The 12,143-nt window shown below is 45.9% G+C and overlaps 1 protein-coding gene across 1 annotated transcript; it reads left to right on the top strand.

The window, feature by feature from the left end:
• The first annotated feature begins 580 nt into the window (after positions 1 to 580).
• On the top strand, positions 581 to 1,816 carry CLDN23 (claudin 23). The gene has a single exon (XM_029226176.1). The coding sequence runs from the start codon at positions 935 to 937 to the stop codon at positions 1,814 to 1,816; it is 882 nt and encodes a 293-aa protein (XP_029082009.1). The 5' UTR covers positions 581 to 934.
• The last annotated feature ends 10,327 nt before the right edge of the window (positions 1,817 to 12,143 follow it).

Here is a 12,143-nt window from a genome sequence, read left to right as displayed (position 1 = left end):
CACCCCTTTATTTTTTCGTCAGTTTCAAAATCAAGAGGCCAAACAAAGAAAATAAAATCCTCGGTAATTCCTCATCCCAGAAACACAGTCGCTTTGATTCTTTTCCATCAAGGTTAATCCGGAGTATGGCGTCTTTATTAAGCAAATTAAACAAAATACACAAGTGCAACACTCTGGGACACGCTTCTCGGCCGGGAGGACCCTCGGTGCACACCTGCCCAGCGCATCTCGGGCGGTTCCGCCCACTCAGCCATGGGTGTCTGCAAGCTAACAGCGCAAAATTTCGAGGGGCCATCGGATCCCCGCTGGGGGTGGAGGGAGGACAGGCTACAGGTGCAGGGTCGACGGGCAGGGACCGGAGAAAAACTTTAGTTACCGAGATCTGCTGAGAAGCAGGGACCTGCGCAGTGCCCGGGCCAGGTGCGGCCGTTCGGGCGGCGCCTCTTTCCTTCCCCGCCCCAGGCCGACCTGGCCCCGCCGAGCCGCGCAGAGGTGCAGGGGCGGGGCGACCTTTGCTCGGTCAGAGTCCCGCAGGGCCGCGCAGCTTCCTGCTCGCCACTCCAGCCCCTCCCACCCGGACGGGTTTGGCCGCGGCTGCCGCCACCTCTGCGCGCCGGCATCTCGGGCCCAGGTTTCGATCAGACGTGCCCGCGAGCTGGTTTCGATTAGGCGGCTGGGCGGGAGGTAGGGCGGAGCGGCCGGGACGCGGGGAGCGAACTAGGGACGGGTAGCGGAGCGCAGACGGCCCCGCGCCGGAGACAAAGAGCGGCCGGAGGAGAGCCGGGCGCAGGACTCCGGGCGTGGCGGCGACGAGCGTGCGGACTTCAGGGAGCCGGAGCCTGGAGCGCTCTTCGGGGGCGCAAGGGCTCGAGATAGCAAGCCGGCGGCGGAGGCGGAGGCGGAGGCGGAGGAGTGGGCAGGTGCGCCGTCCAGGATGAGGACGCCGGTGGTGATGATTCTGGGCATGGTGCTCGCACCCTGCGGGCTGCTACTCACCCTGACCGGCACGCTGACGCCCGGCTGGAGACTGGTGAAGGGCTTCCGTGACCAGCCGGTGGACGTGGTGCTGTACCAGGGCCTGTGGGACATGTGCCGCGAGCAGAGCAGCAGCGAGCGCCAGTGCGGTCAGCCAGACGACTTGGGCTACTTCGCCGCCGAGCCCGTGCGGGTGGCGCGGGGACTCATGATCGCGTCGCTGGCCGCCACGGCCCTGGGGCTACTGCTGGCGACGGTCGGCGTGCGCTGCTGGCAGGACGAGCCCCACTTCGCGCTGGCCGGCCTCTCCGGCGTCGTGCTTTTCGCCGCGGGCCTCTTGAGCCTCATCCCAGTCTCCTGGTACAACCACTTCTTGGCGGATCGCGCCGTCCTGCCCGCCCAGTCCAGCCCGGTCACCGTGCAGGTCGGCTACAGCCTGGTGCTGGGCTACCTGGGCAGCTGCCTGCTGCTGCTGGGCGGCTTCTCGCTGGCGCTCAGCTTTGCGCCTTGGTGCGCCGAGCGCTGTCGCAGCTGCCGGAAGGCGCCCCCAGGCAGGGCGCGCCGCAGCAGCATCAGCACCGTGTACATCGACTGGCCGGAGCCCGCGCTCACGCCGGCCATCAAGTACTACAGCGACGGCCAGCACCGGCCGCGGCCCGTCCAGCTCGGCGCCGCCAGCCAGCGCAAGGCCGGCTTCCCGATGCCCCGGCCGCCGCCCAAGGCCTACAGCAACCCGGTGGAAGTGCTCGATGGGGAGAAGGCTCCCGAATCCCACCACGGCGTGTCCTCCCGCAGCACCCGGTCATGCGGCAGCGCGCTGCCCTGCGACTCCGACCTGTAGGCGGCGCCCCCAGCCTGCTCTGGCCGGGCCCTGTCTGGATGAAGGACTCGCCCCACCACGGTCCAACCTTGAACTTGGCTGTTACCTTTCAGCTGGAAACACCTGGCTCGGAGTCGGACCCCCGGACACATTCCTGTAACTGGTTTGGAGGGCGATCTTCCTTTCCTAGCCAAACTCGACTCCTTGGACGATTAGTTCAGGTTGGGTTTGGTTTTCTTTTTACAGAGTTTAGTGTTTCTCCCCCGAGGGATCAGGGCCCTCTTCTGGACGACAGCCTTTTCATACTTTTAACTGGAGACATAGAAGAGTGACTTTGCATCCTGCTGATAATAACAATGTCAGAATCAGCAAATGGAGGCTCAAAACCGACTGAACATCTCCAAACAACATTCTGAAATGCTGATGAACCTTGCATCAGTATAATTATCATTAATTTATTTTCTGCTGCATAATTCATTTTCACACAAACTGTCAAGAGACCAGTACCTTTCTGGTTATATTTGAATGGGGCTGTTAAAATAAACATAGAGCCATGCAAATACCAGCAGCTTTAGTGGCTTTTATGGAATGAAATAACCTGATTAACTCATATTTACATTTCTTCATGTATAAATAGGATCTGTCATTTTGATCACTTATTTTTGGTGTGAAAGTTGAGGTCACTCCAGAGTTTCTCTTCTAGAAGCCAGAAGGAGAATGAAGGGACTGATGCTGTATTGTTCTATTTCTTGGCTACCTCACCCTGGACATTAAAGACTATATATTAAATATTTAGAACAAAATGGAACCTGTTAATCACATTAGGCTACCGTACATGTATATATATCTCTTATTTATAAATAAAATTTGAAAGCAAGAGTTTCACTCAACTCAGACAAGTTTTTTTTTGTCTTCAGTATAATCTTTAGGAGTTTAAGCATTCATTACAACAATTTTCTGGCTGCCTATGCACTGTTTCTGAAATCTAGCACTCAGATCTTTGCACCTCTTAGCATAAGATTACTAAAAGTAGCCAATGGGCCCCACTTCAATCCCTGATTGTTTTATTTTCAGGTTCATGCTGTTTTCTGTGCAAAGCCAAGTCTATTTTTGAAAAACCTCGAAGCACCAGTTTCCACATGAGGTGAGACTAGAAATCTTTTCCTCTTGTAACAGTGCTGCCTAAAATCACAGGTAGGCAGCTGTGTGTTCCATGCTCGGGACTAAACCTCTAGCAGGACCGGCTCCAATTCCAATTAGTTGGTTTTAAGGGCGTCTTGAACTGAACTGAATCTCATCTTTAAAACCTGCTGTCGAGGGATTTCCCTGGTGGCGCAGTGGTTAAGAATCTGCCTGCCAATGCAGGGCACATGGGTTCAAGCCCTGGCCCAGGAAGATCCCACATGCTGCGGAGCAACTAACCCCATGTGCTACAACTACTGAGCCTGCTCTCTAGAGCCCACGAGTGACAACTACTAAGCCCGCGAGCCACAACTACTGAAGCCCGTGCGCCTAGAGCCCGTGCTCCGCAACAAGAGAAGCCACAGCAATGAGAAGCCCGTGCACCGCAACAAAGAGTAGCCCCTGCTCGTGGCAACTAGAGAAAGCCCACGGACAGCAATGAAGACCCAATGCAGACAAAAAATAAATAAATTAAAAAATTAAAAAACAAAAAACCCCCACACCTGCTGTGGGTAGCCAATTCAGAGGTAGGAACATTCAGTGCAGTAATTACTGACAACACAGCTATAGTAGAACTAACTAAACAGCACACACTGCTTGTTAGCAGTGGAAGGGATGTTATAGATTCATTTCCCTTGCCATTTTGTACTGGAATCACCTATTTCTTTTTGCATCCAAACTTCAATGTGCTGGCATATCACTCAGGGATCTTTTTCAAATGCAAATTCTGATTCAGTAGGTCTGGAGTGAGACCTGAAACTGATTTCCTAACTAGCTCCCAGGAGATGCCAATGCTGCTGCTTCACCGACATCTGCTGGGGCTGCGTGGCTTTCACTGTGACTGTGCCTCACTCAAATTTCAATCCCAACTGGCAGCATGTAATCAGACCTTTGAGAGCTATTGCCTAGATGAGTTAGGGGACTTGATTTAGGGAACAGAGCCAGAATGGAGAAAAGGCAACCCTGCTTTTTTCAGCTGACACCTCAAAAGGCAGGAATTGGGCACCTGAGAAGTCAGGACCTGGCAGACAACATAAAGATTTTGGGTTTCTGGCAAGTACCGAATCTACTGAATCTTGCCTGCATCATATTTCCATTGTTTCTAGGGAATCTGTGGTAAAAGCAATCAATACTGGTGCTTTGTATGTTTTTACTTCTCCCTGCCCAGTTACTGTCCACTGGCTTATATCCAAAACACTTCCTCTTTGGTGATTAAGATTTGCTCTGAGTTAGAACTGCATTTTTGCCTCATCCACAGAAATAAAACCGAATATCCCTTTAAGAAAACTTAACTTGTTTTTGCTATAAAAATATTCAAGATGGCATGAGACTCCTGCATCAGGCAGGATCTGGGTTTGACCTGAGAGTCTTTCTGTGCTACAGCAGAAGAAAATGACAATGGGCTTGAGATTCAAGAAGCTGGAGGAGGCTGGAGCCTCAGGAGTTGCTGTCGTTGGTGAGCACTTATCCTAAATCTAATACCCAACTAGCCAAGCAGCTACACCCCAGTGAGACTCTAACATGAAATAGTACTGCCTCCCGGCCTCAAGCCCTTCACACCTCTGACGCACATCACGACTCACTTTTTTTCTTATTAGACTTTTTTTAATTGAAGTATAGTTGATTTACAATGTTGTGAGGACTTACTCTTAATAATCCTACTGACATACAGAGTATGTGTCCCCATTAATGGGTGAAGTCTTTTCAAGATTACTCAAGCTCTCTGCCTGGAGGAGTGAGGAATCTGTGAAAGTAGAGCAGACCCTGCATTAACACAGCTTCTGCTCTGCCCATCTGCCAATCGGGCTCTGATCTAGACGCCCACCCTCACTAAGGAGAAGTAAGGTTTTTGGCACACAGGCTGTTGATCCCTTGTGGAGGTGCTGTCAAAGATGCTTCAGCAGGCACCCTCCCCTTCATGGCCTAGATCATTTGTCAGTTTGGGAGCACCTGTCATCCTGTCAGGACATCTTTGGATGCCTTGGAAAGCAAATTTATTCCAGGCCCAAGTTTGTAGAACTTGCATACTCTAGAGTGAGAAAGATGTACAAGGAAAATGAAGAATAATAAACCAGGGTCAAGGACTGGAGAAAAAAGGCAGTATTTTAAGAAAGGTGGTCGGGAAGGAGAGGGGGCTTGTGCAGAGAACTGAAAGAAAAGATTGGACATCAGAGAGAACAGCAAACTCCAATTCCCCAAGAAATATTAGTGAAAACAGGTTTCCATAGTGGTCTTGGTACTGGCTTGCTTTGCTTCTCCTTCACTCTAGACAGGGATGGTAAGGACAGGAAGAAGCTGGGGGTACAACTGAGTGAATCTGAGGGCCTCTTCTGGTCTAATAGCTGTTTTTTGGAGGGAATACAGTCTGGATTCAGTCTGTTGTATAGAATATTTTCAGAGTCAAATATAAACAATTTGATATAAGAATAGCAGGTGAAGAACATTCTATTCTGCCAATATATAGACAGCCTCACAGCACGGTAGGCAGAGAAAGATCTTTCAACTTCAGAGCCTCATCACATCCGCAAAGTGATGGGAAAGTGTAATAACCAGAATCTCTCTCCCCACACTCACCTCACATCTTCACCCTGACCTTCCTAAAATGAAGGACTAATTCATCTTCAGAACGCTCAGGATCTTCCTTACCTATCATTCACTCTTAGCTTAAATTCCATTCATAATTTGGCCAAGGCTCAGGTTTTTCACCCTCATCACTTTCTCCTACACACATACCCTAAACTGCTTTCCCCCATCAGCTTAGAGGTGTCATCTTTGAACATGTCATTTAGATGTTCAAATGTGTACTTTTCTTGGTGTGCTTTCTCATTTTACCTCAAAATTTAAGGTAGGGGCATGGACGGCTTCTATTTATTTTTGTAATCCTAGAATGGTTATAACACTTCTTCAGAGCCTGTTAGAAATTTAATAAATTAAAGTTGCCTCTAAAAGCCATTTCTGTACCCAAGTACTTCCTCACATTATGCATAGCTTATCAGGTACTTGGAAAGTAATTTGTGGCCTGAGGCCACTGGCTCGAAACCCAGGGGCAAGGGCTCACCAGCACTGGTGGGGAGGAGGCCACGGGAGCAGCTTTGTCAATTGGGTTACGATTGGCTTACAAAGACCAGTAGAGCACAGCCCATGCCTCCTCTATTCCCAAGACATTACAGATAAGATCTTTCTCCCTTTGGGAAGGGAGGAAAGTAAGGAACTCAATCAGTATTTCTTCTTTTTTTTTTTAATTTGGCCACACCACGAGGCTTGAGGGATCTAAGTTCCCCGACCAAGGATTGAACCCACGCCCTCGGCAGTGAAAGCGTGGAATCCTAACCACTGGACCGCCAGGGAATTCCCTTAATATTTCAAGTGAAAACTTACGTGAAATTCTCACCCCATCTTCCCAACAAATTCTGCCCACATTCTGTTCTTTTTTCACTAAAAACAATAAAATGACCTCCTCCAGAAAATCTTTATGAAGCAGGACTGAACACAGGAAAACAAGGTTTAATTTGCACAAATAAAGGAAAATGTAGACAAGGCTGGAGGTATGGAGGAGACAGTACTGACCAGAGGGCTTGATTCTCCAGTGGGGCAAGGGGAGAGAGGGGCTTAAGTACAGCTCTACCGCATTCTTGTCCAGTGGCCAAGCACCTTGGCCATCCATGTGACAGATGGCCTGCCAACCCTCCCCCACCACCATGGTTGCCTCCAAAAGAACTGCCACTCACCAAAGAGCTGAAGAAACTGCAAAAGTCACTGCAATTTTTCTAGAACGTGGGTAACAATATATTCCCTAATTATGCCCTGCTCTTGCTGGATTTCAGTTTCTTCAGCTGTGTAACTGGGAAGACTGGATTCAGTGTTATCAGAGGGCCTTCCTGAATTTAATATTCTGAGAGTAAGGGTTAAGAACTAGAGGAGGCTGAGAGAAGAGATGTGAAATTTGAACAGTGAACGTTGGGGAAGCTGATTGACCCATAAAATTAGTAACTGGCCTGAGAGCAACAAACTCCATATTCTAGTTCTCATTTTTCCTGAATTTCCTAAGCCACCCAGCAGTTAAAACAGTTGGAACTTAGTACAGCCCACCCATCATCCATGACCCCTCCCCTAATTTGTTTCCTAAAGAGAATAAGCACAGTCCATTTTCCGTATCTGCGGGTTCTGTATCCGTGGATTCAGCCAAATGCAAATGGAATATTTTCAATGCACAACCCATGGATACGGAGGGCTGGCTGTAAGGACCTTGAGCATCCATGGATTTTGGTATCCACGAGGGTCCTGGAACCAATCCCTCGCGGATACCAAGGGACAACAGTATAAAATGCCTAATTTAACTCTTAATTGCTAGCAATAGACACAAAACGTCAAGTTTTGTGTAGGGATCTTTGAGCCTAAACCATAAAACAATTAACTTTTCCAAAGCTCTTTTTCTTCCAGAAGAAAACTCAGACGTATTTACCAGGTTACAGAAGTTCAGTTTCTATAACGAAGTTCAAATTTTCTATCTTCTACAGGCTTACTGCTACGATTATTAGCTGTAGAGAAATTAAGAAATTAATGTAGAGATTATCACACTAGCAAGCTTTATGCTTCATAACATGCCCGTTGCTCCAAATAGATAAGGTCATGAAATTGACATATTACAATCAATTTAGGGGATTGGATTGTTAGGAATTAAGTATAAAATCTTAAGTGTTCTTGCATAAGATTAAGTCTTTCTGGTGAAAAGGACATTGAGATATTTTGTGAATTCTTGAATAGAGAAAACGTAACAGGATGTGTTAAGTAACTTCAGATGGGATAACACGTAGGCACACATTCATAAAGGACCAAAAACAGGAAAGATATAAATAAGAGTGGGCAGGGTGGAAGGAGTGCATATGTGACAATTTGGCTGCAGTAAGCTCCCTTTTCCCCAGGAAGAGCAGACAGGGGGTGTTTCTGGGGCCCAGACAGGAAATGGGTCTGCAGAGCAGAAGGGAGGGCTGAGAGTCCCATTCCAGCAGAGCCTGCAAAAGTGGACTGAGCCAGCCAGGACACCAGCCCTACAAGTCTGGTGGAGGGTTAGGGTCGAAGGAGCCAAGGCAGCGGCTTAAGCATGTCCAGAAAGTGATAATTCTGTTCTATATCTTCCATACAGGCTTTCAATCTGGAAGCTTTTGTGTCATTGGTATGCAGTTTTGCGGACAGAGGCAGAGCTTTGCCAAGGGCAGGCTTGGCGGTGAGGATGGCTCTTGGGTGAGATGGCAAGAGAAATGTGAGATTCACCCTGTGGATGAGAGGGGTCTAGGGTACTGTGCGTCTGAGATAGGTTCTCTCAAGTACAGCTGAGCCCCAGAGGCAATTTGATGATGTTCCACGTTGTCTCCCAGCCTCAAGGAAGGTGAGCCCCCAACGTGTGTTCTTCAGGTCAGGTTGATCTGTACTTGGGAATTTTTATACTTGACTGCAAAGCACAGTTTGTTTTATGCACTACAACCCCAGTAATAAGCCTAGGACTTCTCTTTACCCTTGGCATCCTATACAAATTCATTCTGCAGGAAACTAAATATGAATAGTCTGGAAAAGCTCCAAGCAAGAAGTCTTCCAAATCATTGTGTTTATTAAAATTTAGTCTCATGTCATCAGTCTCAGGTACCAGGCTAAGCAGGCATTTTTGTGTTTTAATTCGATACCCAAATGGCCTGATGTAGGTTCTGTTAATCCTATTTTATCATTGGGGTAACAGTTCTATGATTAAGTGATTTGCCCAGGTTTGCTGCTGTTGAACTTTAGACCATACTCCTGCTTTGTTACCTGTGTCCCATCACAGATTCAATGCCCTTGATTCCTTATGTGGGTATGAATAAAGTAGTGATCCAGGAAGACACACAGAGGTATTGGCACAAAGGGGCTTTGGGATCTAAGTAGCGTTTACATGTTTCCCTAACAGACGTGAGCTGGTTGAGATGACTTCTGGTCCAAAGCCCCTTTGTGCCAATACCTCTGTGTGTCTAGTTTTAGAATCCAACGTGAATAGCTAGGCCAAAGATAAACAAAAAGTAGGCCTAGCACCAAGGGACATGAATGGACCCAGAGCAGGCAACTGAGTCAGTCTGGCAATGCTGGAAAAATATATTGATTATCAATGCTTTCTATGAAAAGATTTGCAATTAAAAGGGGAAAATGATAGAAGAAATGTTCACATATTGAGGTATGGGGAAGTCCTTCCGGCTTATACATGATTTAATTTGCACTTTAGGTTAACCAAAACAGCCTGTTTGTGGCCTATTAAACATACATTGTACACCTGCTTTAACCATTAAGGAAAAATGTATTAGTATTTAGTATTTTATATATATATATATATATATATATACTAAAACCCCAGCGGGTGGAAGAAGTTAACTACATGATTACTAGACTGTAGCCATGACATAAGCTGCCACAATTCCGAGAGCAGGCCTCAAAGAAATGGGAACCAACTGACCCTGGAACTGAAGACCAACTGTACTTACAAAAGTCAGGATGATGCTGATCAGACCACAGCCTGACCAATTTCAAGATGACTGTGCTCTTTCTGCGTGTAGCCCCCTCCCTTCACCTGTACAAGCTCTTGTCCACTGATTGTCACAGGGGGAGCTGGCCTTTGGACAGGAGTCTACCCTCCTCTTCAGTTGCCGGCTTGAGAAATAAAGCAAACTTTCCACCAACCTTGCCTCTTTATTGGCTTTTGAGCAGTGAGCAGCTAGACCCCACTTTTGGTAACAGTCTCACTGCTGGGCATATATCTGGACAAAACTATAATTCAAAAAGATACATGCACCCCTATGCTCATAGCAGCACTATTCACAATAGCCAAGACATGGAAGCAAGCTAAATGTCTTTTGACAGCTGAATGGATAAAGAAGATGTGGTACATATATACAATGGAGTATTACTCAGCCATAAAAATGAATGAAATAATGCCATTTGCAGCAACATGGATGGACCCAGAGATTATCATACTAAGTAAAGTAAATCAGAAAGAGAAAGACAAATACCATATGATACCACTTATATGTGGAATCTAAACTATGACACAAATGAGCTTATCTATGAAATGGAAACAGACTCACAGACATAGAGAACAGACTTATGGTTGCCAAGGTGGGTGGTGGGGGAGGGAGGGATGGGGGGTCTGGGGTCAGCAGATGCAAACCATTATATAGAGAGTGGATGGACAACAACGTCCTACTGTGTAGCACAGGGAACTATATTCAGTATTCTGTGATAAACCAGAATGGAAAAGAATATGAAAAAGAATGTATGTAAATGTATAACTGAAACACTTTGCTGTATAGCAGAAATTAACACAACATTGTAAATCAACCATACTTCAATAAAATAAATTAAAAAAATAAAAAGCAGTTATTTTAATATGAAGTTACCATTTACCACAAACTGTTACAGAAGTTAAAACAGTACACAGGGAAATATATAAACAGTTTTTATTGAGATGTTTCAGCTCCTTTTTTGTCAGGTTAGTCAGTTTGTAAAGAGGTTAACAATTCCTGTAGAAAAAGAGACTTGAAATTAGAGAATATGCATTATATTAAAACAAAGCAAAAACACAGAGGTGGTTGAGCTATGTGGAAGTTAGCAGAGATCACGGGATGGGAGGGACATAAATTTTAAGGGTAATGTTAACTAACCCTGAATACACCTCACTCCACCCCACAAAAGTATTGAATTCCTTTTGGAAGTCCACCAAAAGCCAAATTTCTGGATTACTATTTCATGTATGTTTCACTTTGGTTTGAACAACTAGAGACTGAACAGAGTCTGAAATCAAAAAAGTTACTGAGCGTTCATTTGGTCTACATGATAACATCATTCGCCAATAACAAAAAACTCTTTAAGTTAACACTGCCTACTTTCACCCTGCTAGGATATTTTGGAAGGGGCATTTTGTGACTGGATCTCACCACCTGTTTTCCTCGAAGACAGTTCCTAGGCATACCTCTTCATCATAGGCTTCATTGACAAAAGTCTCACTATTCATTAGATTCTCCTCTTCTTGGTCATTTTCTTTATGGCAGGTCAAATTCCTTGATGATGCTGTACTGTTTCTAGAAATCAGAGAAAGTCAAAAGAGTTGTTCCTTAAGGTAGAAGCTGGGAATGGGACATGGTTAGAAATGGCCAACTCGTCCCCTATCAAAAGTTGTTATGGGAACTATGCCCTATTTTAAATGTCCCTTTAACAAAGAACTGGCCTAGAATGGCCAATACTTGAGTCAGTTATGATTTGTTACTAGGCATTCACTTAACTTCCAAAATGATACATCTTCTCAATTGAGAGGAAACTAGGAAATGGGAGTCAGTGAGAACTGAATCCAAAAACAGGTAAGTAGCAACTGGACACAGGTGAGTTAAGAAAGCAGGTTAATGTAGAAGACAGGCCTGACAGTCAGAAGCCCAAGGGAAGCACCTCAGTTCATCTTAACATTAACCAGTTGGCTATTGACCAGTGTTACTTTAGGCAAAGATATATCATTTCTCCTGGCCTTTTCTTCAGTCTGCAAAGTGAAGGCTGGACAGAGGAAATGTAACTTTTAAGGATTTCGGTCCTCTCTGTAACATCTCTCCATACATAGGCTGCTTAATGTCCTTTGCCAATATGTTTATCGAATCAATTTCTTCAGTTAGTGTATCTTCCTAAAGTTTATTTTGTCGTCATTCTTACTCAATCATTTTTGAGTCATTCTTGTTTGTTTCTTTAACCCAGTGACTCTTGCTTTTAGACAAAACTTTATGCTTTTGCCTTAAACCTCTCATAAGTTTATCTCACCTCCTGTCAAGGGCTATGTTGTGTCCCCCTAAAATTCATATGTTGAAGTCTTAACCCCTAGTACCTCAGAATGTGACCATATTTCGGGATAGGGTCATCAAAGCAGTAATTATGTGAAAAGGAGGTCATTAGTGTGGGCCCTAATCCAATAGGACTGGTGTCCTTATAAGAAGAGGAGATTAGGACATGAACACGTACAGAGAGAAGACCATGTGAAGACACCGGGAGAAGTCTGCATCTACAATCCAAGGAGAAAAGCAAACCTCAGCCTCAGAAGAAACAAACCCCACTGACACATTGATTTCAAACTTCCAGCTTCCAGAACTGTGAGAAAATAAACTTCTGTTGTCTG

The sequence above is a fragment of the Monodon monoceros genome, unplaced genomic scaffold (genome assembly GCF_005190385.1).
Source record: "Monodon monoceros isolate NGI ecotype Baffin Bay Population unplaced genomic scaffold, NGI_Narwhal_1 Super_Scaffold_17, whole genome shotgun sequence".
Classification (NCBI taxonomy): Eukaryota; Metazoa; Chordata; class Mammalia; order Artiodactyla; family Monodontidae; genus Monodon; species Monodon monoceros.
This window is presented reverse-complemented; position numbering and strand designations above follow the sequence as displayed.